Source organism: Actinia tenebrosa, unplaced genomic scaffold (genome assembly GCF_029948245.1).
Source record: "Actinia tenebrosa isolate PJP-AT-01 unplaced genomic scaffold, QUT_ActTen_1.0 PGA_scaffold0__85_contigs__length_37466705, whole genome shotgun sequence".
Taxonomy (NCBI): Eukaryota; Metazoa; Cnidaria; class Anthozoa; order Actiniaria; family Actiniidae; genus Actinia; species Actinia tenebrosa.
In genome coordinates, this window is record NW_028292569.1 from 23,251,579 (window position 1) to 23,275,428 (window position 23,850).

The 23,850-nt window shown below is 37.8% G+C and overlaps 1 protein-coding gene across 2 annotated transcripts; it reads left to right on the forward strand.

Annotated features, from left to right (window-relative positions):
• The first annotated feature begins 149 nt into the window (after positions 1-149).
• LOC116302564 (WD repeat-containing protein 35) lies at positions 150-23,140 on the forward strand. Of its 2 annotated transcripts, XM_031711896.2 has the most exons (40): positions 150-285; positions 464-581; positions 1,137-1,211; positions 1,748-1,840; positions 2,349-2,450; positions 2,998-3,158; positions 3,613-3,677; positions 3,970-4,070; positions 4,374-4,474; positions 5,240-5,284; positions 5,664-5,789; positions 5,977-6,069; positions 6,308-6,400; positions 6,529-6,589; positions 6,916-7,057; positions 8,362-8,403; positions 9,496-9,565; positions 9,709-9,762; positions 10,168-10,277; positions 10,501-10,549; positions 10,696-10,791; positions 11,039-11,107; positions 11,186-11,266; positions 11,646-11,693; positions 12,110-12,198; positions 12,723-12,840; positions 13,238-13,323; positions 13,663-13,742; positions 14,184-14,383; positions 14,858-14,920; positions 15,715-15,878; positions 16,441-16,489; positions 17,266-17,340; positions 18,348-18,425; positions 19,552-19,641; positions 19,815-19,883; positions 20,037-20,141; positions 20,537-20,622; positions 20,961-21,029; positions 21,741-23,140. In XM_031711896.2, the coding sequence occupies exons 1-40, from the start codon at positions 262-264 to the stop codon at positions 21,904-21,906; spliced, it is 3,606 nt and encodes a 1,201-aa protein (XP_031567756.1). In that variant the 5' UTR covers positions 150-261; the 3' UTR covers positions 21,907-23,140. The 2 variants fall into 2 exon arrangements, with proteins under 2 accessions (XP_031567756.1, XP_031567757.1); XM_031711897.2 differs by lacking the exon at positions 8,362-8,403.
• The last annotated feature ends 710 nt before the right edge of the window (positions 23,141-23,850 follow it).

Sequence of the window (23,850 nt, forward strand, 5' to 3'; positions counted from 1 at the left end):
AGAAGCCGATAGCTGTGAATTATTTAGATATTTCAAACTCTAAAATAAAATTATTAAAATAAATTAAAAATAATGAAAAAAAGATTTATTTTTAAAGACAGGACCAGAATGCACTAAGGTCGTGTATAGCAACATGATTACGAGGCACGTCAAAATGGCGGACGAATTCAGTGTTTGACAACAACTAAACTCCAAAGAATCGACTTAATTTATACTTTAAAACCACTCAAAATAATCGTAGATTCAACTGAATTGGTCAAAATGTTTATTTATCTAAGCAAAAAGGTGAGAAAATATTGAATATATTGAGTAATTTTATTTTTCTTGTGGATGTTTACGTTGGTTGTTTCGAGGCTTTTCGTCGTCAAGGACAAGTTTTATTATATATTTTTTCAGTGAAATTTGTTTATTATATTAAATGAAAAGTAAATGCATGGTTTCTTTCATAAATTTGATGTTTTAGATTGCTATCCCTAATAATACGAAGCTGAGATGTCTAGCTTGGAACAGAGAGCAAGGTTACATCGCTTGTGGTGGTGATGATGGCTTGTTGAAGGTCTTGAAGTTGGAGATGCAACAAGGTGAAGAATAACGTCTTATCATAATATATATACATATATATATATGTATATATAATAACAGTCATTATGGAAGGCAAAACTCTATGAAGAGAAGTTAAACAACCGAGAAACTGTAGATACTGTTCATGATCAAGTTTGGATACGAGAAGGGGATTTCCTGATAAAGCATTACTTGCAAATTCTATCGTATAATTTTCTAAAACCTCTAACATTGAATATCCTTCCTTTTTTATAAAGAAATAGAGTTTTAAAATGACATATTTTTGATAGACCAATCTTTACAAGCCTATTTTTTGTTTGTTCACACACACATATTAACAGAACATCAATTATAAATATGAAATACAGTGTCTCCCTCATTTGATACTCCCCTAAGTGTTGATTGAAGAAATGCTGCCCCTACCCCCCACCCCCCCCCCCCCCAAAATACAGCTCCCCTCCAACACATAAATTATAAATGGTCCAGACTCGCTAAGAATCATTAATTCAAAGGAAATTAAATTTAGTTATAAAATAAACTTAATATTCAGGGTTTTTTTGTACAATTAATTGTAGGCAAAGATAACAAAGTAAAGGGGCTAGCAGCACCCAGCAATCTGTCCATGAACCAGACACTGGAGGGACATACTGGTAAGTACTGTACTGCATGCCCTATGTACATATATCTTTATCACATGACAACCATGTTGACTGGAACAACAGGTTACCCCACATGGCCTCACATTCAAGTACTTCAGGAGGAGGTTACCTGTGGTATAGTTTTTATTATCATGGCAATTAACAAGATGCTGTGTGATAAAGGTTCATAGTTACCAAGGGTATCACTTAACAACCTAATCATACTGTGCTGGCTTGAAGCCTGGGGTTACTGGTTTGATGCACAACTCATTCCTATGTGTGAGTTAGGTTTGCTTGAAGTGTTGTCTTCTCTCTCTCCTTCCCATAATAATTGTTTTTTTAGGGTTCTACTGTTTTGCCTCCTCAATGTGTGAGTTTATGTGTGAGGGGGCTTTTGAACTAGGATTTTACAGTATCATTAACTAGTATGAGTGTATGGAGTATGGTGAAGAAGAGTCCACCATAAAAAAAGAAATAACATGGCTCTCAGGTAAAGGATATCTTACTCAATTCAAGACTATAATAATTGGAAACATTGATTCCAACAGGATCTGTTCAGGTTGTGACTTGGAATGAACAGTTTCAAAAGCTAACCACAAGTGATCAATATGGTTTGATAATCGTATGGATTTTGTACAAAGGTATGGCAGCATATAACACTGTACATATTATTGTTTTAAATGGTGAAGTGTGACTGCAGAGTTTTCATTAAGAATGAGGGATTGGAGAATGGTCCAGTAACTGAGCCAAATTCTCCATCCTTAAACTACGTGTACCATTACTAACTTAGTAATTTCAATTGAAAATGTTCATTTGGTGCCGGAGGGCTCTCTAGCAGTTAATGATATCATATCATTTCAAAACTTAATGTAAACCCTGGAATTGTACTGTATACAATGTACATGTAATTCACTTAAACAATGATGTTTTGGAAGGCTATACTACGCACCTGAATGATCACATAACACTGTAAATCATGGGATAAACATTGGATTCCACAGAGTGGGTCTTCTTCCACTGGATTCCAATTGGAATTTAGAAGTTGATTTTTGTTGATTTTTGTTAATTTTTGACATACAAGCCAATACTGTAATACTTCCTGATACTGTACTGTATATATACATGTACGTACACTTTTTATTTCAAAAGGCTCATGGTATGAAGAAATGATCAACAACAGAAACAGAAGTGTAGTTAGTGACATGAAGTGGAATGCTGATGGACAGAAGATCTGCATTGTCTATGAAGATGGTAACAGTTACTCATCTTAGTACTTACACACTGTTTATTGGTCTATTCTGTCAGTACTAATTATCGTGGAACAATCATCAAGATTTAACCTTTAGCCTAATAAGCCCCTATTAACTCTAGCTGGTTGGTCTTGTTTGTGGCTGCAGTGACTGATGCAAGCCTTCCATCCTTTAATCAGAGATATTTCAGAGTAGAAGTTGTACAGTAGCTTGAATTATTAAAGAAATAGATAAGTGTATTCATAAAGCACACAGGGATTGGCAGAACACAAAAGAAAGGTTAGGAAAAGCACGATGCATAGCAGAGTTCTTCTCGACACTCCTTGAGTTTTCTGCAATTCCCAAGTGCCTTATAACCGTGCACAGCACAGCAAGCAAGTTTTTTATTTCTTTTATAAAATACTAATTAGAATAACCATTATTTTGGATACAAATGACAAACAACAGTTAGAAAGTGCATGCACATGCTGAGTTCTCTCATAATGTACATGGTTCCAACCAATCAGGACATGAGATTCATAGCAGGTATTTTATAATCTCTATGATAGGTGCTGTTATTGTTGGTTCAGTTGATGGTAACAGGATATGGGGTAAAGAACTAAAGGGAGTCCAACTGACAAATGTTGAGTGGTCTCCTGATGGCAAGAATATCATCTTTGGTATGGCAAATGGAGAGGTGCAAATATTTGACAACCAAGGGAACTTCTGTGTAAGTATAGCTATTACTGTGTGTGTCGATTGACTTGCTGTCTAGCTCCAATAGCTCATAAAAGTTAACCAATCATTAATAGCCTCTGATGATGCCAGTGACTGATCAAGGCTCAGGCACAAAAGATAAAAAATCTACAGTAGTTTAAGGCCTCAAATAATTCTGTTTAACTCTACATCACTACCATTATAATTGTTCAATTTGAAGTTGATTGACGGTCGTTGAAATGCTAGTACAACCAACAACCGACAACCAGTTGGTTCAATTGCATGGTTGAGCTTTGGACTGTAGAGAAGGAGGTTACGGGTTTGAACCCCAGCTGGACCAACACTCAGGATCTATACTTATGGTAGCATGCATGCACTTGAGAAAAGAATATTGTCCCCAACAAGGTTCTAATTTAAAAATTACATCTTTAGTTATTATTATTTTGGTCTTTTGTCACTCTTTACAGACCAAGATGACAATCTTCTGCTTAACCAATGTCACTGGTGCTGTAAGGATTACAGGAATTGATTGGTAATTATTGATTTTTTCCTGGAATACCCTGATACATGTAGCTGAGTGAGATCTCAAAAATCACAACTAGCTTTGGCTTTGACCCTAGACTTGCTAGGAGCTAGTCATTTTACTCTTTTCTTCTCCCTACTCATGGAGTCGCAAGTTGACACCTCAGTCACTTTTGGACCAGTCAAAAATAGGGGGCAAATGACTTTTATCTAAAGTCTATTTTGACTCTTGCCTTGGCTGGATTTTGGAATCAAAGTTGTACAGTAATTCATGGTTATTTTTTTTGATTGTTTTATTCTAGGTACTCTGGTGCAGACAACTTGGTTGATTCCAATACCCCCTGTCTGGCCATATGTTTTGATAATGGAAGGATGCAGATCATGAGGCATGAGTTAGATGAAAGTAAGCAATATTTACAGTACAATAATAATTGCATTTTCCATTTGACAGTGCAAAAGTGTTTTAGCCTGCCAGTACATAGTAAAATTTTACCTGCATTTTGGCCATTGGCACGCTGCTATTTCGAGCCCTAACGACATGTTTTATATCTCAACCAAGTTAGTTCACCAATAACTTCAATTTTCAATGACACATCTCGCTAAATACATGCAAAGCTCTAAATGAATATGCATCATGTACATGTATGCTAGCATGTTGAAATTGGCTTTATGTAACATTTTCATTATATTTGGCTTTTCTTACAAGGTCCTGTGTTGATTGACACTTCCATGGCTGTTGCTAAGATACAGTGGAATGGTAATGGTTCAGTACTTGCTGTTGCTGGTTCACAGAGGGCTGTCACGCAGGTCGGTTATTCAAAAAATTAATATTATATAATAGTGGAACCCCGCTCTACGGCCACCCTCTTAATACAGCCACCCAGTTATTATGGACAGTTTTGTAAGTCACGACCAAATACCCATACATTGTCACACAGGGTAGTTATTCAAAAAATCAATGATACAACAGTAAGACCATTGATTTTTTGTTGTTAATGTGCTATTGTTATCATGTGTTTTTTCCTCATCCACCATCACACATGCATAGAGTTCCTTACAGGGGCGGGGGGCCAGGGGCCCCCCCATGAATTTTTTTTGGGGGGCCCACATGAAATATAAATGCATAGATTCGATTTTTAATACTGTTATTAAGTTATTGTTGTGATTTTTTCCAGTGTCCTCCCAAAGATATTTTGCAGTGCCCCCCCCTCCCCAAAGATTTTAAGCTTCCACTGCCCCTGCCTTATTATTTACTTTACTGTGCTTACTGTACATGTAAAGGGTTGTTCTCTAGCTGGGTGATACATACTTACTTAAATACATTCAAATTTAATTAATATATTATGCAACATATATTCAAAGTGATTGGAAAAGATCATAAACTGGCTGAAGAGTCATGGTTTTTATTATTTTTTGAAATACAGTAAATAGAGTCCAAAAGATCATCATCATGGTAGTTTAAACCAGAGAATTTTGCTCAGAGCATTGTCTCACTCTGACCCTTAATAAAAACCTTGTGAGTTGTACATTTATTATCATGTCATTGAATGATTGCGATATTCTGGTTTACAGGACAAGGATGTTAATGTTGTACAGTTCTACACACCTGAGGGTGAAGTAAGTAAATGTTTTAATTTGTTCATTTTCATTAAGTTGCAGACACAAGCCTAAGCTGAGATTTAAATTTCAATGTACTTAATACACTGTAGCATGTTTTGTTAGTAATAAATGCAGTAAACTCTTGTTGCTGCAGACAACCATGGAGACTGTCGCATGATGTCTGTAATTAGCGAGCATCGACCCCAATAGCAAGAATTAATTAACTGGCCGTTTCTTTGATCATCAGTATTTTTCACTAGGGATTTTGCTCCTGTCCGCAATATTGAGGTATCCATAGTATCAGGGTGTCTGCAAGGCAAGAGTTGACTGTAATCTGTGAGGTTAATTAACTAATACAAGGATATCCTTTCATACAAATTGTTTTGTTAAAACACAGCATCTACGCACACTAAAAGTACCAGGGAAGCAGATCACTTCAGCCTGTTGGGAAGGTGGCAGTCTCAGAATTGCACTGGCAGTAGATTCCTTTATTTACTTTGCTAACATTAGACCCAACTACAAGGTACTGTATGTAAAATAATCAGACACATACTATTAAAAAGAGTAGTTTTTGTGTGTAAGACAATAGAGGCAATACCGATAAGCTACTGAACTATCCAGGCATCCAAATCATCCAATCCTGTGTGCCGTATTTGTTTGCTTATCGCATGATATAATGACAACAAATCTTGGGTGTTTTTCATTTCTAGTGGGGATTCTTTTCAAACACTGTGGTGTATGCCTTCAAAAAACCTGAAAGGACTGAACACTGTGTAATATTCTGGGACACTAAGAATGGAGAGGTTAGTAATATTACTCAATCTTTTAACTCATAATGATCTTTCTGTGATAGCAAACATGGTGCATAATGTGGTCAGTACAAACACCTTTAAGTCCTTCAGAACTTATTTGGTGTTGTTTGTACCCAAGCTAGACCACAATGCATCCTGTTTAACAAACTCAGAATAGTCTGTTCATTTTGACACTCTCATGCTATAGATTTATTTGGTTTGAACTGTCTAATGTTGTTTTTTACCACAGAAATTTGTGAAGTATGTCCGTAACCTCATGTCAGTCTCGGCATTTGGTGATCATTGTGTCTTGGCAACCAAGGCAGATGATTCGTCTGGCCAGGTATGTACATTGTACACATATCCTTTTATTTTACAGTATTATTAATTTAATCGTTAAAAAATTATAGACTATTTGTTGTATGTCTGAATACTTCATTAGTGACTTGGACTGTGCATTTTGTTTGGCAGTATGTTTTGGTTCTTTGTAATGCTATTGGCACACCACTGGACTCCAAGTACATTGAAATAGGTAAGCTTTATTTTACTGTATATACTGTATAATTAAATGCTATCTTTATTGAGCAGACACCCCTTATTAAATGGACAGCTGCACGAGTACCAAATTTTTCAGACAAAAATTTACTAACAGTAAATTGAACCTCAGTCTATAAAACATTGTATTAAGTGGAAACTGGACAAGGACCCAACTTTAGGTGTCTTAACACAGATACTACCCTTGAGATATATTATTATTATTATTGTTATTATTATTATTATTATTTGATTAGTTTATTGATTCACAATCCCATGCAGCCTTCATTCAAGTCTTATATTTTATTTGTTGTTATCATATAGAGCCACAGTTCATTGCCATGACTCGCAGTTATGTAGTTGCATCATCAAAAGAAGCATTTTACACCTGGCAGTATCGCAGTCCAAAGAAACTTACGTCACATGAAATTCAGGCATCATCACGCAGAAAGGATGTCAGAGAAAGGTAGTTTTGCTAATATACATTTGTATAAAGCTAAGCAGTAGCCCTAATTTATTATACTAACATGGCCCATCCATCCATCCATCCTAATATATCCTTTCCATCCATCTACATGTATCTTATCTCATCAAAATGCTCCCAATCCTGTCCATCCATCCTATTTCATTCATTCATCTATCCAACCCATCCACCCATACATACAGTACCAACCCATCCACCCATACATACAGTACCAACCCATCCACCCATACATACAGTACCAACCCATCCACCCATGCATACAGTACCAACCCATCCACCCATACATACAGTACCAACCCATCCACCCATACATACAGTACCAACCCATCCACCCATACATACAGTACCAACCCATCCACCCATACATACAGTACCAACCCATCCACCCATGCATACAGTACCAACCCATCCACCCATACATACAGTACCAACCCATCCACCCATGCATACAGTACCAACCCATCCACCCATACATACAGTACCAACCCATCCACCCATACATACAGTACCAACCCATCCACCCATACATACAGTACCAACCCATCCACCCATACATACAGTACCAACCCATCCACCCATACAATTGCCAACCAATATTATTCTACATGTAATCTTTAAAATGTAATTATAAATACAATCGTCAAAATTTAATAAATGGTTAAAGATGAATAATAACAATAATTTTAAATTAAAAAAATATATAAGAATTTAGCTAATATTATAAATTTACTATAAAGTTCTTATTATTCAGAGTAACAATCGCTTACATGTGATTCAGACCACCTAGTAACACTGAAAAGTATCTTCAACAATAATATATTACTGGTGCATCATATGCATAATCCTTTACATTGTCTTGCTTTTCTACATCATTTTTCACTAATTTCAATATTAAATGAATGTGAAATAACACCATTGTTATTCTAATGTTGCTGTCAGCTCTTGATATTTTACACTCTGATCTTTTTCTTTTTGTTTTTCAACTCTGTCTCTTGTTTCAAAAATGCAAATGTGTGCATCTAATAAACAACATGATCTGAAATCCTGTACAACTACTTAAATTTTTTTCTCATTCTTCATAATTTCACTTAACCTCACTCATTACTCTGAAAGTTTTATTTTTCAAATAAATATCTACAATTGTTATAACTTTTATACATCTACTTACTCTTTTAATATATTCTTTTTACTTCTCTAAAACATCTTGTATTTCCCAACTCTTTTCCTTACACATTACTATCATCTTTAACCCATTACTGGTTAATTTGTTTTTCTTGGTAATAAAGTGGCGATTCTGGTGGCCAATCCTCTGGCTACTCAAACCTGAGGTAAGAACAATGCCTAACTAGGCCTAACTGTCTCACTTTTTTCTTCATTGAAGCATAGATGGTGTACGCTGCTAATGCATCACCTCTCACCAATGTGACCTGGGTTTGAGTCCTGTTGGGCTTGGTGTCATACATGAGTAGAGTTGTTTGTTGATTCTCTCCTGTACTCTCCTGTGCTTTGAGGGGTTTTCTCTGGATTCTCGTTTTCTTTTCTCCACAAAAATCAACTCTAGAAGATATTCTTAATGGGGTTGACCTCTTATATTTCCTTTCATACTATGATGCAAATATGAGAAGCACAGGTGGCGTGCGCTGTTAATGCCCGGCCTCTCACCAATGCGACCCGGTTTTGAGCCTTGCTTGTTGGTTGTTTGTTGTTTGTTGGTTCTCTCCTTCTCTCCTCCTCTATAAACATCTCTTAAAGCTATCATACATAATCAAGAAATAAATGAATAAATCTAATCCTTAATTGCACTTAAAATTAATAAATTATAATATTTCTGTAAAAGTCCCAGAATAGAAACATAACTTGCTATCATGCGATCTATCCAATCAGATTGCTCGATTTGCTAGTGTCCAGGCTCTAAGATTCACGGTCATATAATAATTACTCTTTGGATCTGATGTATGGATTGTGGAGTTATGGATGGTATGGTATGTGCTACGTGTTTATGCACCACCCCTCAATACTGTGGCTTGGGGGGTTTAATTGGTACTTGGACCTGCTATCGTGCGTGAGTAGAGTTGCTTATAGAGCGTTTTCACTCACGTGAGAAGGCAGCCATAAACAATAGAAACTTTCTGCACAGTATTTGCATAAAAATAGAGTTCAATTCCCGGAGGATAGAAAATGTATTGTTTTGGTACCCCTGATAATGGCCGCTGTGACGTCACGTGAAAACGCTCTAATCGGTATCTTCTGGTTTTGAAGATTTACTCCCTCCGAGTTGCTTAATGATAAAACATTCGACTAGAATACAGAAAGCCATGGGTTTATTTCCCGTCAGGAACTCGTACTTTTTTCCTGAGTTTGCTTATTTTCGCTGGGACACGCTAATAATTTTCATTTACTTCATGCACTTTTTAATTCAGGATGTTTCACATCGATGATGTACCATCTGGTGCAGGGGAAGGCATAAAGGACATCAAAAAGGCTTTAGCTGTAAGTTTTCTTTCATCTAATTGTTACCACACAACCATCATAGGCATGACTCAGCACGTTTGTGCACTGATACGCTTTTCATATGTTTTTTGGCTACTGAATGATTTTTTTCCTTATCTAATAATATTATTTGTATTTGATAGCCAACACGTGATCCAATATGCTGTGTTTGCGCATCTGATAAAATGCTCATTGTGGTGAGTAATACAAGATATGGATGGATTTTTGGGTAAAATGTCTTTCTTTCTCGTCCAATCTATTCCACTTCCGCATTCATTTACTTCTCTTTCCTTATTTTTTCCTTCTCTCTCCATTCATTTCCTAATCAATTCCTTTCCAAGTATTCCCTTTCTTTCCTTTCCCTTCCCTTTGCTTTCCTCCCCTTCCCTTCAAATTCCTCGACTTCCCTTTGCCTTACTACCTCTTCTCTCTTTTTTCCTATCCATTCCTTCCCATTCCTTCCATTTCCTTTCTTTCCCTTTACAGTGCTACAGACCACCCTCCACGCTACGTTTTTATTGTTTTACACAGCTGCACTTACTTTGAATCAAAACATAATAATACGAATACGATTGAACCCATATTGTCTTTTTATGTTCCAGGGTCGTGAGTCAGGCACCATTCATCGTTATTCTTTACCTAAACTGGCCCTAGAGATGAAACACGTCTTGAACTGTCGTCCACATCATCTGTCACTCAACTGCACGTCAACGTAGGTCACACAATTGGGGAAACTGAAAATGGTTGGGTGGTAGACCTAATCTCCTACACGGATGTCCTTAGAGTCACGCAACGCTTAAAGCAAAAGAAAAGCGTTGCGTGACGACCTAATGACGTCCGTGTAGGATATTAGAACTAACAAAGGTGGTTTTTTTTGTCATACCTCACTCTCTGTGTCATCATATTAAGTATTTGTTTTCTTTTCTTTGTACCAGCCGTGTTGCTATCATAGATATCTCAGGTGTCTTAACGTTTTTTGACTTGGTAAGTGGCGATAACTTTTGTATATACTCCTTGTGGTAACGAAACGAGAGTACCTCTTGGACCCAGAGCCAGAGACATTTTAAGAAACTTAAAAGTTGAGATGGGAGATGTTCATTGACATAACCGTTGATTGCTCTGTAACACAGGAAGCCCGACGAATCGACCCGACAAGAAATGAGACTGTTGTTGGTGAACACTTGAAGTTTGAACGTAAAGATGTATGGGACATGAAATGGGCTGATGTAAGTGTATTGGAACGCTAAGTGCAAGCATTAAACACTCAATATATGTGCTGTATTTGTTCCCGTTGTTGTTAACGTTGTCGCCGATGTTGTTGTTGCTGTTATTGCTGTTACTGTTATTGTACTGTTTAATCGTAGTTGCTGTTGCTTTTGGTGTTTGGGGGGGGGGGGGGGGGGGGAGGGTGTTGTCGTCGTTGTTGTCGTTTGTCTAATTGTATTGCCAATAAATTTGATTTTTCCCTCCTAGGATAACAGTGAGCTGTTTGCTATGATGGAAAAGACACGTATGTACATATTCAGGAACCTTGATCCAGAGGTAAACACTAAAGCTACAGATTTGCATCAACAAATACTAAAGGAACATAGGACCTAAGTCTATGTTGTTGTATTTCAGGAACCAATCCTTAGTTCAGGATATATTTGTCAATTCAACGATCTTGAAGTCAAGGCTGTACTTCTGGATGAAGTCATGAAGGTAAGAAACCTGTGAATAAAGTCTTACTCCAGAAACATGGGGCACGATATGACACATTGCTTTTACCCTTTTAATTGTTTTTCTTTTTTTATCCTTCCTACTAATGCTGCTTCAGTTTGCTAGCTGTTGCTCTCCGATTTTGTTGCACAGCGCGGGAATTAAAACAAAACAAAATTGCTTCGTAATTCTAGTTGTACTCTACTTTAAGACAGATACTGTATAATTGTTTGTGGGACAAGATTTTCACTGGGAATACTGCTGCAACCATGATAGGATCGTTATTGTCTGAGAATTTTGATCAACTTCGTTCACTGTGGTCTATTCTCGCTCATACTTCCTCAACATGGCCTACTGTATACTAATGTTATTCTTATCTTAGGATCCTGATCACCCAACCAAGGAAAACATGATCGATTTAGAGGTCAAGGTAAGATGCTATACCAGTGTTTGTATTCATGGACCACGCACAGTTTCGTCAATAGATTAGCTTAAGGTTTGTTATCGTGCTGGCACGCCAGCTACAAGAACCTGCTTAGAGTAATATACCAAAAACTTAAAGTAGTGTTCGTATGATATTCAAAAATTTACAACCAAGCCATGGGGTACCGTAACCGTGACGGTGTCGAGTTCAAGCATTTTGATTGGATAAGCAATGATCTCGCGCGCTATGATTGGTTTAAAGGATGTATTCAATACCGTTATGGGATGGCGCCGTGTACCGTGGCGTGTATTTTCACTGTAATACGAAATTCGTAGACTTACCCAAACTGACCATGCCCAAGATAAATTTCGCATTTGAGAAGTGCTTATCAAGTTTTATTAATCTTTTGTTGTACTTTTCAGTCTCTACGCGATGCTCGCGATCTGCTTGAGAAAGTTGGAATCGCTGATGCCTATCAGTTTATCGAGGACAACCCACATCCTAGACTATGGTAAGTTAACAACTATGGTAAGCTGAAAAACGAAATTTAAAAACTCTCCTTTCTTCATTTCTCGTTTTTTCCCTTTCCTTTCCTGTCCTTTCCTTTCCTATCCTTTCCAACCCTTTCCTTTTCTTCCCTATCCTATTCTATTCTATTATATCCTATCCTATCCCATCCTATCCCATCCTATCCCATCCTATCCCATCCTATCCCATCCTATCCCATCCCATCCCATCCCATTCCATTCCATCCCATTCCATCCCATTCCATTCCATCCCATTCCATCCCATTCCATCCCATTCCATCCCATTCCATCCAATGTTATCCTACCTTATTCCATCCCATCCCATGTCATCCTATCTTATCCCATCCCAAGTCATCCTATCTTATCCCATCCCATCCTATCTTATTCCACCCCATCCCATCCCTTCCTATACTATCCAATCCTTTTTCTTTCCTTTCCATATCTTCTTGCCCTTTTCAACGACAACACTACACCCCAGAAAAAATAACCAATTATTTAACAAACGCAGGCGTCTCCTAGCTGAGTCATCACTTGAGAGGCTGGACCTTGAGGTTGCTGATAAGGCCTTTGTCAGATGTCAGGATTACCAAGGCATACGATTCGTTAAGAGATTGGTCAAGCTCGATGTAAGTATAGTTGTTGAAAATATTTCTCAATAAAGGCTTTGCATAATCACATGATGGCAGCCATGACAGGAGGCAGGAAAAATTGAATCTGCTCTAGTCTGATTTTCATGAGAAAGAATTTAGTTTCCAATGAGAAAAAGACTCCATTGTCGTGCCTTTTGTCATGGCTGCCATCACGTGATGGTGCAAATCCTCTATAGACTAATTTAGCTTGGGTGTAACGTTTTCCTATTTCAGACCACATGTCATTCTCTTGAGAATAAGATTCTTCATTTGAGTTGTATCCATATTCATTTGTCTTCTCGTGGGCAACCGTTAAACAAAGAAATAATACTCTAGGGAATGACACATGGTCTGAAATGGGAAAACACATTAATCATTTCTAATCTTGAATTAGGACGAAAGCAAGAAGAAAGCAGAGGTAGCAGCATATTTCAAACGATTTGAAGAAGCTGAACGTCTTTACTTGGAAATGGACCGAAGGTTAGTGATGATCATCATCATCACCCTTTTCATCACGACAATCATCATCATCATGATTCTCATCCTCTTAATCATCATTATGAACACCACCGCACAACCACCATCATCACCACCACCACCATCATCATCATCATCATCACCATCAATATCATTATCACCATCAATATCATTATCGTCATCACCACCATCATCATTATCATCATCACCATCATCATCACCATCATCATCACCATCACCATTATCATAAATATCAGCATTGTCACCCTAACGTCTTCATCACCATCGTCGTCTTCATAGTTGTCTCCATTTCATTGATTGTAAAACACTTGTGTTTCGAAGGGACCTGGCAGTTGAGTTACGTGTTAAGCTGGGTGACTGGTTTCGTGTGGTTCAACTTCTCAAGACAGGCGGCGGTGGAGGTAAGACATGAATACTGATTCTTTGACTCGGATTACTTCACTTCAAACAAGTCTTACTGCTTGAAAAAAAGCACATCTGCGCATTGATTTGAAGAGGTGCATGGAAATAAATTAGTGCCATATGTTACAGCACATTAAAAAATAAACAAAATGAAATAAATTAATGGGATTTAACAGTGGGTTCCACAGAGTGGCTCTTCTTTCACTGGATTCCAATTGCAATTTAGAAATAGATTTATACGGAGTGAGGAAAACCAGAGAACCCGGAGAAATACCCTCGAAGCACAGGAGAGAACCAACAAACAACTCTACTCACATACGACATCGAGCCCGACTTGACTACGGCGGGACTACTACTACCGTACAGTGTGTGTGCGCAGTAAGTTAGTGCCTTGAGTTTCCCACTCATACCAAAGCCTTTTCTAATTTAACCTTCGCCAGGCGATGATCAGCTTCTCGAACAAGCATGGAACGCTATTGGTGATTATTATGCTGATCGTCAAAAGTGGCAGAACGCTGTCACGTATTACGTCCAGGGACGAAACCAAGAGAGACTGGCTGAATGTTATTACATGCTAGAGGACTATAACGGGCTAGAATCGATGGTTAACAGCTTGCCAGAAAACCACAAGCTACTAGCTGTACGTATGAAATAGCAGATATAAGAGTTAAAATATTGCCTTCAAGCAATTGTTTCAAGTCGAGTTATTTGGGTCAATAGTAAATGTATATAAACTGAACTACATCAACAATCGATTAAAGAAAATAGAGTGTAACACTGATATTTGCTATCGACTCATGTGCACAAAGTTACATCGGCTGCTTATAGACTTTGAATTTTTCCATTTCTTATTTTCTATTAATGAGAAAAAACACTTTATGACATGCGGCACGCTGTCACGCTGGTATCCAATGAACCAGTCAATCACAGATTGCGCGCTTCCTGCTCATCCAGTCAAATTGCAGGAGCGGGTTGCGGTGCTGTTATACTGAGCAACAGTACGTCACGCTTATGCTTGAGAGTTTTTTAATCCAATACAAAGATTGCTCCGGTCGTAATGTTATGATATATTCATAGGATAATGAAGTAAAAAGGATACTCATTTCTTCTGTAGGAGATAGCTGCGATGTTCAGGTCTGTAGGGATGTGTGAACAAGCTGTAGTTGCATTCTCAAAGGTACGTAATACTTATGGTAGATGCATGAAATTTCTATTACCTATTCAATCTAACCTTGGAATCACTATTTGTGAACAATGAGAACGACTTTGCAGGAATGGAGAAACCAGACCACACGGTAAACGGCAGTACCCCAGTACATAACAAGGAACATGATATTAGTATTACCTATTAAATTCAGCATTGATAGGAATCACTATTTGTGAACGGTATGGACGGTTTTCTAGGGATGGGAAATACCAGGCCACATGGTAAAATGCAATATCCCAGTACACAACAATAGACCTTTGTTACGTGGCAGCCATGTTGATTTTCCCTGCGTGGCCTCGCATTCAAGCTCTTCAGGATGAGGCTAAGCGTGGTTAAACAAAAGTGAGAATAAACAAAGGCCTTTTCTGAGTTTGATAAACAGGATGCATTGTGGTCTAGCTTAGGTATAAGCAACACCATATAAGGCGTGATGCACGAACAAAAAATATTTGTACCGAAGCTAGACCACAGTACACCATAATAGCTATCTCAGAAAAGGTCTATGGTCAAGGTCTCGAGAAATGAGAAACACAAGGGGAATCCCCCTTCATTCTCAGAAAAGGTCTATGGTCAATGCCTCGAGAAATTAGAAACACAAAGGGAATCCCCCTTCATTCTCAGAAAAGGTCTATGGTCAATGCTTCGAGAAATTAGAAACACAAAGGGAATCCCCCTTCATTCTCAGTAAAGGTCTATGGCACCGTGAGTCTAGCATTACGGCTGGTTGGTTGATTCAAGAAACTAGAAAATTAATTCTCTTTTAGACCAATAAGATTAAAGAGGCCATCGATTGCTGTGTACATTTGAACCAATGGGATCAGGCGATACAGTTAGCTAAAGAACACAACGTGAAGGAGATCGATACTCTACTGGCCAAATATGCTTCACATCTGCTGGAGAAAAACAAGATACTAAATGCTATTGAACTGTATCCTTTCAAACTGACGAAAATGAATACAGGATGGAAGAAAGGGAAGGAGGGAGGGAGGGAGGAAGATAAGGGACCGTTCATTATTTAACTGGGGGGAGGGGCGGGGTGAGAAGTTGGACAAGGCGCCCTTTTTAGGGACCCCCCAACAAAGAAAGTGATCTTTTTCAAGACCCCCCTTCACTGTCTTTAGACCTTCACCTGAAATTTCAAGTCCCCTCCCTTAAACCCATAAAAAAATTCCAGGACCCCATTTTTTGTACATGAAACATTTTCGAGGCCCCTCCTTTTCTTACCCAGCCCCCTCCCCCAGTTACATAATGAACGGTCCCTAAGGAAGAGAGAATGAATTGATAGACAGATGAATGTGAGTATAATTGCTTTTTATTTTATTTTTTTAATGCTTCGAGGGTTTTTCTCCTATTTTCTCTTTTCTTCTTTCTTTCATGGGTTCTCACACTAAAATATCACCCATTTTCCCTCCCGAACGAACGAAACAAAATCTTTGAGGTTTTTGGTATTAGTACGAGTTTTAGAAATGTTGAGCCTTGACCTTTCCTAGCTATCGCAAAGCCAATCATTTTATTGATGCTGCTAAACTACTCTTCAAGGTAAGCTATAGTCCATTATTAGAAGCACGCCATATACTGTACTTCATACTGGATACTTTGAGCTAATATTGAGGAATGTGTAATTAACGAACCCAGCGACTCGGCTCCTAATTTTGTGGTTTGATCCTGTTGTCCATAGATTAGTATTAGAACTATCCATGGTACTCTACTAGTTACTGGGCGTAATTAACGAACCCAGCGACTCGACTCCTAATTTTGTGGTTTGATCCTGTTGTCCATAGTATTAGAAGTATCCATGGTACTCTACTAGGTACTGGATACTTTGAGCTAATATTGAGCAATGTGTAATTAACGAACCCAGCGACTTTGCTCCAAATTTTGTGGTTTGATCCTGTTGTCCATAGTATTAGACGTATCCATGGTACTCTACTAGTTACTGGATACTTTGAGCAAAGATTGAGGAATGTGTAGTTAACCAACCCAGCGTATTTGCTCCTATTTTATAGGTCATGAAATATGTACCTTGAAGTCATGAGTTCTAGACTTCTCATGCGCGGACCCACGATAATACTAGAATTTTTCAATTCCCGAACAATTTTTGTGGATCTAAGTATTTTCTTGACAAACCTTCGTCACTCAGCACAAGCATAGCTGTGAGTCCTTAAACGATTTATAATTTAGAAACGAATGAATCATCGGCAAATTTTGGGTAGAAATGCAGGGTGATGCAATCACCGAGAATTGTTTTTAGTATTTTTTTCTAACCCTTTTGTTCATTCTTTCTTTCTTCCATTCATTCATTTTTTCATGTATAGTTGGCACAAGAAACCGCAAATCCAAGAACTAATCCAGTTAGAGGAAAGAAACTATACGTCTTAGCGGCTTTACTTGTAAGTAAAATCTTAGAATTAATTGTTACTAAGTTGAGCTATATCTGATATATCGTGTTATTGGGCTATATATCGTGTTATTGGGCTATATCATGTTATTGGGCTATGTATCATGTTATTGGGCTATATCATCTTATTGGGCTATATATCGTCTTATTGGGCTATGTATCATGTTATTGGGCTATGTATCGTCTTATTGGGCTATATCTCGTCTTATTGGGCTATGTATCATCTTATTGGGCTATATATCATCTTATTGGGCTAAGTATCGTGTTATCGGGCTATGTATCGTCTTATTGGGCTATGTATCATGTTATTGGGCTATGTATCATCTTATTGGGCTATATCATCTTATTGGGCTATATCATCTTATTGGGCTATATATCGTCTTATTGGGCTATGTATCGTCTTATTGGGCTATATATCGTGTTATTGGGCTATATCATCTTATTGGTCTATATATCGTCTTATTGGGCTATATATCGTGTTATTGGGCTATATATCGTGTTATTGGGCTATATATCGTGTTATTGGGCTATATCATCTTATTGGGCTATATATCGTCTTATTGGGCTATATATCGTCTTATTGGGCTATATCATCTTATTGGGCTATATATCATCTTATTGGGCTATATATCGTGTTATTGGGCTATATCATCTTATTGGGCTATATATCGTGTTATTGGGCTATATCGTCTTATTGGGCTATATATCGTCTTATTGGGCTATATATCGTGTTATTGGGCTATATATCGTGTTATTGGGCTATATCATCTTATTGGGCTATATATCGTGTTATTGGGCTATATATCGTCTTATTGGGCTATATCGTCTTATTGGGCTATATCGTCTTATTGGGCTATATCATCTTATTGGGCTATATATCGTCTTATTGGGCTATATATCGTCTTATTGGGCTATATCGTCTTATTGGGCTATATCATCTTATTGGGCTATGCATCAGTAGCCAAAGGGCTAAAGGTTTGATTTGTTTATTGGTATTAGATTGAAGAGTATCACGAACATATCAAGATGAGCAGCAGAAAGACAGCAGGAGGAAAAGAAAAACGAAACAAGAGAGAGGTACATTGATTCATTTTGTACGACTCTAAAAATAAACCATTTCATTATTGAAGGCTTTTTTACTAACGACGTAGTTGGAAGCGCGCAAGAATCGAGATCGAAAGATCGAAAGTTTTCTTTTTCTTGGAGTGTGCTTACTCTTATGATGAGTGGTTTTCACTTCAGTGCGACTTCCGATTCCGACGCAAATCAAAACTATCCTGGAATAAAAACCTTCCAGTGGTAGTCTATAGTGCAGTTAGTTGGTTGGTTAATTTAGATTGGCGGGCCAGTTAATCGCTCTAAACACCTGGGACAGATCTAGTAGAGTCTCATGGTGTGCCTGTGCACATCACTTCCTGCCAATGTTAGGGGGCTTTCATTTATTTGCGCATGGGGGGGGGGGGGGGGGGGGGAAGCAAAATTGTAGCGCGGTTTACGTTATTTTGAGTGTGGTTAAAGGGGGTCATCATATATTGAGAAACTTGGAATTGTTGTCTCTACCACGGAGGGGGGTTGGGTTATGTTTGTAATGCTTTCCAAGTGATTTTTCCGACCCCTCACCTCCCCCCATGCGCTAATAAATGAAAGCTCCCTTATGTTGCTGAGAACGTAAGTTTGACAGTGGTTTCTGGGGTCAACCCTAAACTAGAATCTCAGAACCGCCCTTAAGACATTGTGTGATACTTTCCTTTAATCCTAATCAATCTCGACAATAAAATGTCACTGATGTATTTACCTCATTTTTTCTTCTTAGTTTCTGGACATCTATAGCGAGGTACAGTAGTAATAGTCAAGTATTGACTGGTAGTGAAGGTAGTGAAGGTAGTATGGATATCAGTGGTAGTGTAAATATAGAGCTGGACATCTATAGCGAGGTACAGTAGTAATAGTCAAGTACTAACTGATAGTGAAGGTAGTATGGATATCAGTGGTAGTGGTAGTGTAAATATAGAGAACAAGGGTCTAGTGAAATAACATATTCACCGTCCTGCCACATCGGCCCCCTTACTGACTTCTCTCTGTTAGGCATCAGACTCTCTTGTACCAGTATAAATAAGCTTTCGAACATTGAAATCATTGTTTTTCCTTATCTTATATGAAGAAACAAAAGATTAGATAAAACTGTCTTCTTACCTTTCTTCAGGCATCATCAGCTTTGGATGGTCTTCTGGAAGAAGACGCCATTGCCACTGAAGAAAGTAAACTTATCGATAATGCTTGGAGAGGTGCTGAGGTAAGAATACAAACCCCCTTCTTAGCGATTTCTATTTTGCACAAATAAGATGGATGAGGGGAACGCATCAAACTATTCCAGTTCTGAAATCAGGAACCGATAATGGATGTTAGTGCATAATGTTTATCTTCTTCAATGATGGTTTCCTGATGTAAAACCTACTTGTTTTTCAGGCATATCACTTCTTTTTGTTAGCACAGCGACAGCTTTATGAAGGATACATCGAAGCTAGCATGAAAACGGTAAAATGTTTCTTTCAATTTTCCTTTTTGAAGGGGGGGGGGGGGGGGTAGTGAGGAGGTCAATTTTCTCCCATCCTCTGTTTATATATCCACTCGCTGCATCCATCCATCCACTTTCATTTGTTTTAATGATCTGCTCTTCGTTGTTTTTAGGCAATGCATTTGCGTGAATATGAAGACGTACTGGACGCTTCAGTCATTTTCTCTCTCTTGGCTCTAGCGAGTTGCGCTAACAGATCCTTTGGAACTTGTTCTAAGGTAAACTCTCTTGGTAAATATGCCCACCGTATAACTCCTGTTTACTCCTAATGACACTAAGCACAAAGCGACGCAAGAAGACGCAACTCCAAGCTAGTCCATGCTCTCACTATGTAAGCGACGCAAGCGCAAAAGAACGAAAGATTTTGTTTTCCTTGGGGTGGCTTGCGCTTGTGCTTATCTTTGCATCGGCTTGCGTCGTGATAGAGATAACCCAGTCTTTAACCCTAAAGTGGATCCTTAAAGGCAGCTTTTGAGGATAATTGTCGTGGTCAAGCGCAATTTGTCATTTACTCTACTATTTTAAAGGTTACTTTAACCCTAAGTTTGACTTTAACTCATTCTTAAGTTTTTTTATTATATATCTACATACTGAATATGTCCTTTGATATTAGGCATTCATCAAGCTGGAGTTATTGGATAACATCACTGATGAACAACGGAAGGCCTACGAGGAGCTTGCTCTGGAAATATTCACGAAGTAAATAATTTTATTAGCCCTTTCAAGTACTAATTCCCATGTTAAAGTATGAGCCATAGATAAAAATGGTTTACTTGTGTCGGTGTATTGATAATAAAAAAGAGCGGGAACTGAGAGTTGACTGTCGTACGCGCGTCAAAAACTGAAAAATGGCGGGAAACGTGAACGCCTGATAATAGGTACGCGCGTAAACCAAATATTAAAAAGGGCGGGAAACGAGTAGGGAAGGAAAGCGGGACATCGGAAAAAATGTTTAGTTACCTGGCATAGAAATACGGAATACTCCTGTTTTTCTCCTTGGTTAAGGTTAAAGTCAATAATTGTTTTTTTTTTCCCAGACACTCTCCTAAGGACTCTAGAGGCAACAAGGTAGAATGCACCAACTGTGAAACACTGATTCCAGATTGGTAAGTAAGATTCCCATGTCATCTTCTATTTTATTTATTTCCACTTGGTTTTATTATGCGGTGTCGCTAAACAACACTTCTAAAGGCTTATCAAACGACAATCAGTAACGGTAATCACATATTGCAAACCTTCGTGTAAACATTCCACCAAATAATTCGATAAAAATCCCACAACAGACTCTCGCCATAAAGTTGTCACAACAAGCAACATTACATACTTAAAATCCTATAACATCTCATCATCTCATCGATTTATCTCATCATATTCAGCTTTTCATTCCATATTCTCAACAACAAAAAACAACAAAACAAAAAATAAAATAAAAAAGCATACGTGTGTCCCCAGAAAATGGTCAAGTGTTTTCATGGTTTAGTTAACCATTTCACCACATTGAACTGTTTTCCGGCCGCAATTCCGTGGGTGTTGCCGGTGAGATATTGCTGTGAGTTTCAAATAAAAAATAAAAGATGCAGAAGTAGATGTTAACCTCTCGGATAATTAGCAGTATATGCTAGAGGCCTGACAAGCTTCGTGTAAAGCCGAGGGTAAATAAAGTTCATCTCTCTCTATCTATCTAGCCTCCCTATTTTATACGATGACTCATGTATAGGACCTTGCTCGTGAACGTCCTTGTACGCACGGCCTGAGACACCCTTCTGTGTAGAAGTGCTCTTGTTCTTATAATACTTTCCCACACCTTACCAATACAGGAGTCAAGTATGCCCCAACTGTGACACTAAATTCCCCACATGTGTGGTGACGGGGCGCCCATTGATGGACTATCAGTTCTGGATGTGCAGCACGTGTAAGCACCGAGCCTACGAACAGGAAATCGCTTCTTTAAACTTTTGCCCACTTTGTCATTCGGCTATTTAGGCAGTGGTTATCCAAACAACTGGTCTATGAGACCGCATCAGTTTTCGTCTTTTATCTATCACGATAATTAGAACAGGGTGAAAGATAGGGAGATATATTATAGTGTAAGCCTTTTCAGGTTACGGAAGCAATTCAGCTGTCACACATTAGAAAGCAGTTAGGCCGACTTCTTTTTAACTTCGAAAAAATCATTTATTGGAGCTGTTGGAAAACATTGTAAAAAATTAGAGGCGTTTGAAGCCATTGGTAGTGTAAGTAGGTCACTTTTCAGTTGAGAAACCATGTAAATAGCAAGCATGCGCTAAAAACATGAATGCAGTGTATGATAATATATTCTTTTGTAAGCCATTGCAATGTAATGGCTAAGACCTTTACAGATGGAGAAGAAAAAAAAGCTGAGAAGGCGTGGTATCAGTAGCTAAGAAAATAGATAGTTATACTAAATACTTTCTAATCGTTTAACAAAGATAAACTGAAGCTTTTTTACTGGAAGATTCTAACGAAAACTAATCAAAACCGGCATTTTCATTGTAAAAACTTATTTATCTGTTGCGGTATCACACCGTTAGCAGGTTCGCATCAACGCGCTTCAGCTACAGTAATTTGAAACTTTTATTCTACTTGAAGTCAGCAATTCTGTAATCAATTCTTTTTCTAGAGCATTCCAAAGCCTTTTTATTGCTAAACCCATTTGAGTGCTAAAGCCATTTTGCGGTTGCTAAACTCGAAACTGAAAATTAGAACTCGAAACCCTTTTCGATGTTAAAGCCATTTAAAAGACTTACTGTAATACCATTTAAGTGTCTTGTTAACGTCGAAAAATGTATGTTGTAGATATAAATGAATATATTTATATGATATTATGTTTATTATCTGAGATCGCTGTCAAGTTGTGAGATGTTAAAATATAATTTAAAAAATGAATTATTTGCACATGTTTTAAATCTTCTTTGTTGTCAGCATCATTCTAAGGTCATTTAGCAAAACTTTGTTGTTTTTTGGTATTAAATTGAAATACTTTGGAAAAGCGATGAGGTTTGAAGTTAAACTATTTTAGTTCGCGATAAACCAGGATGAAAAAGAATCGATAGAAATAAAAACTGAGCCACGAAAATGTTAATAAGAATTTATGAAAGAAAAGGTATAAATGTCAAGACTGAATTGTGTGGATTGCATAAACTAAAAAGTAAATACAGACAGTGGAAGGAAGGAAGGAAAGAAGGAAGGAAGGAAGGGAGAGAGGGAGGGAGGGAGAGAGAAAGGAAAGGAAGGAAGGAAGGAAGGATGGAATTGTAAATAAAGAAAGAAGAAAGGAAGGAAGGAGGGAGCGAGGGAGGGAGGGAGGGCGAAAGGAAAGGAAGGAAAGAAGGAAGGAAGTAAATAAAGAAAAGAAAGAAGGAAGAAAGAAATGAAGGAAGGAAGGGAGGAAAAAAGGAAGGACGGAGTAAGGAAAGCTAATTATAAATGCAATGCAAATAACTTCAGTTTATAATGTAAAAGAGCTTTCCTCAGTTCTTGGACATCTTTCAAGTTCATTAATATTTCAGAGTCATCTGGAATAAATTCAGAATAGCTGAGACAAAAACACGAAATAATCAAATAAAAGGAAGGAAAGCTAAATACAAATGTCATGCAAATAATGTTTATGTTCTAAAATAGCTTTTCCTAGTTCTTGAATAGGCTTCGAAGCCCATTAATATTTCAAGGAGTAATCTGAAATAAAAACAGAATTGAGACACAAAAACATGAAAAGATAATGTGTTATATGTATAAAAACAAAACTACTTAAGCAGCGTCTTCAGGGATTAAATGATAGGTATTTATAAACCGATAGCACGAAGCTAATTGAGTCCCTGTCAAGCTAAAGCCATACGACCACCAGCTAGAAAATGTTACCAGAAAATGTTACCAGCTAGAAAATGTTATCTTTCGGCTCGTGAAAAA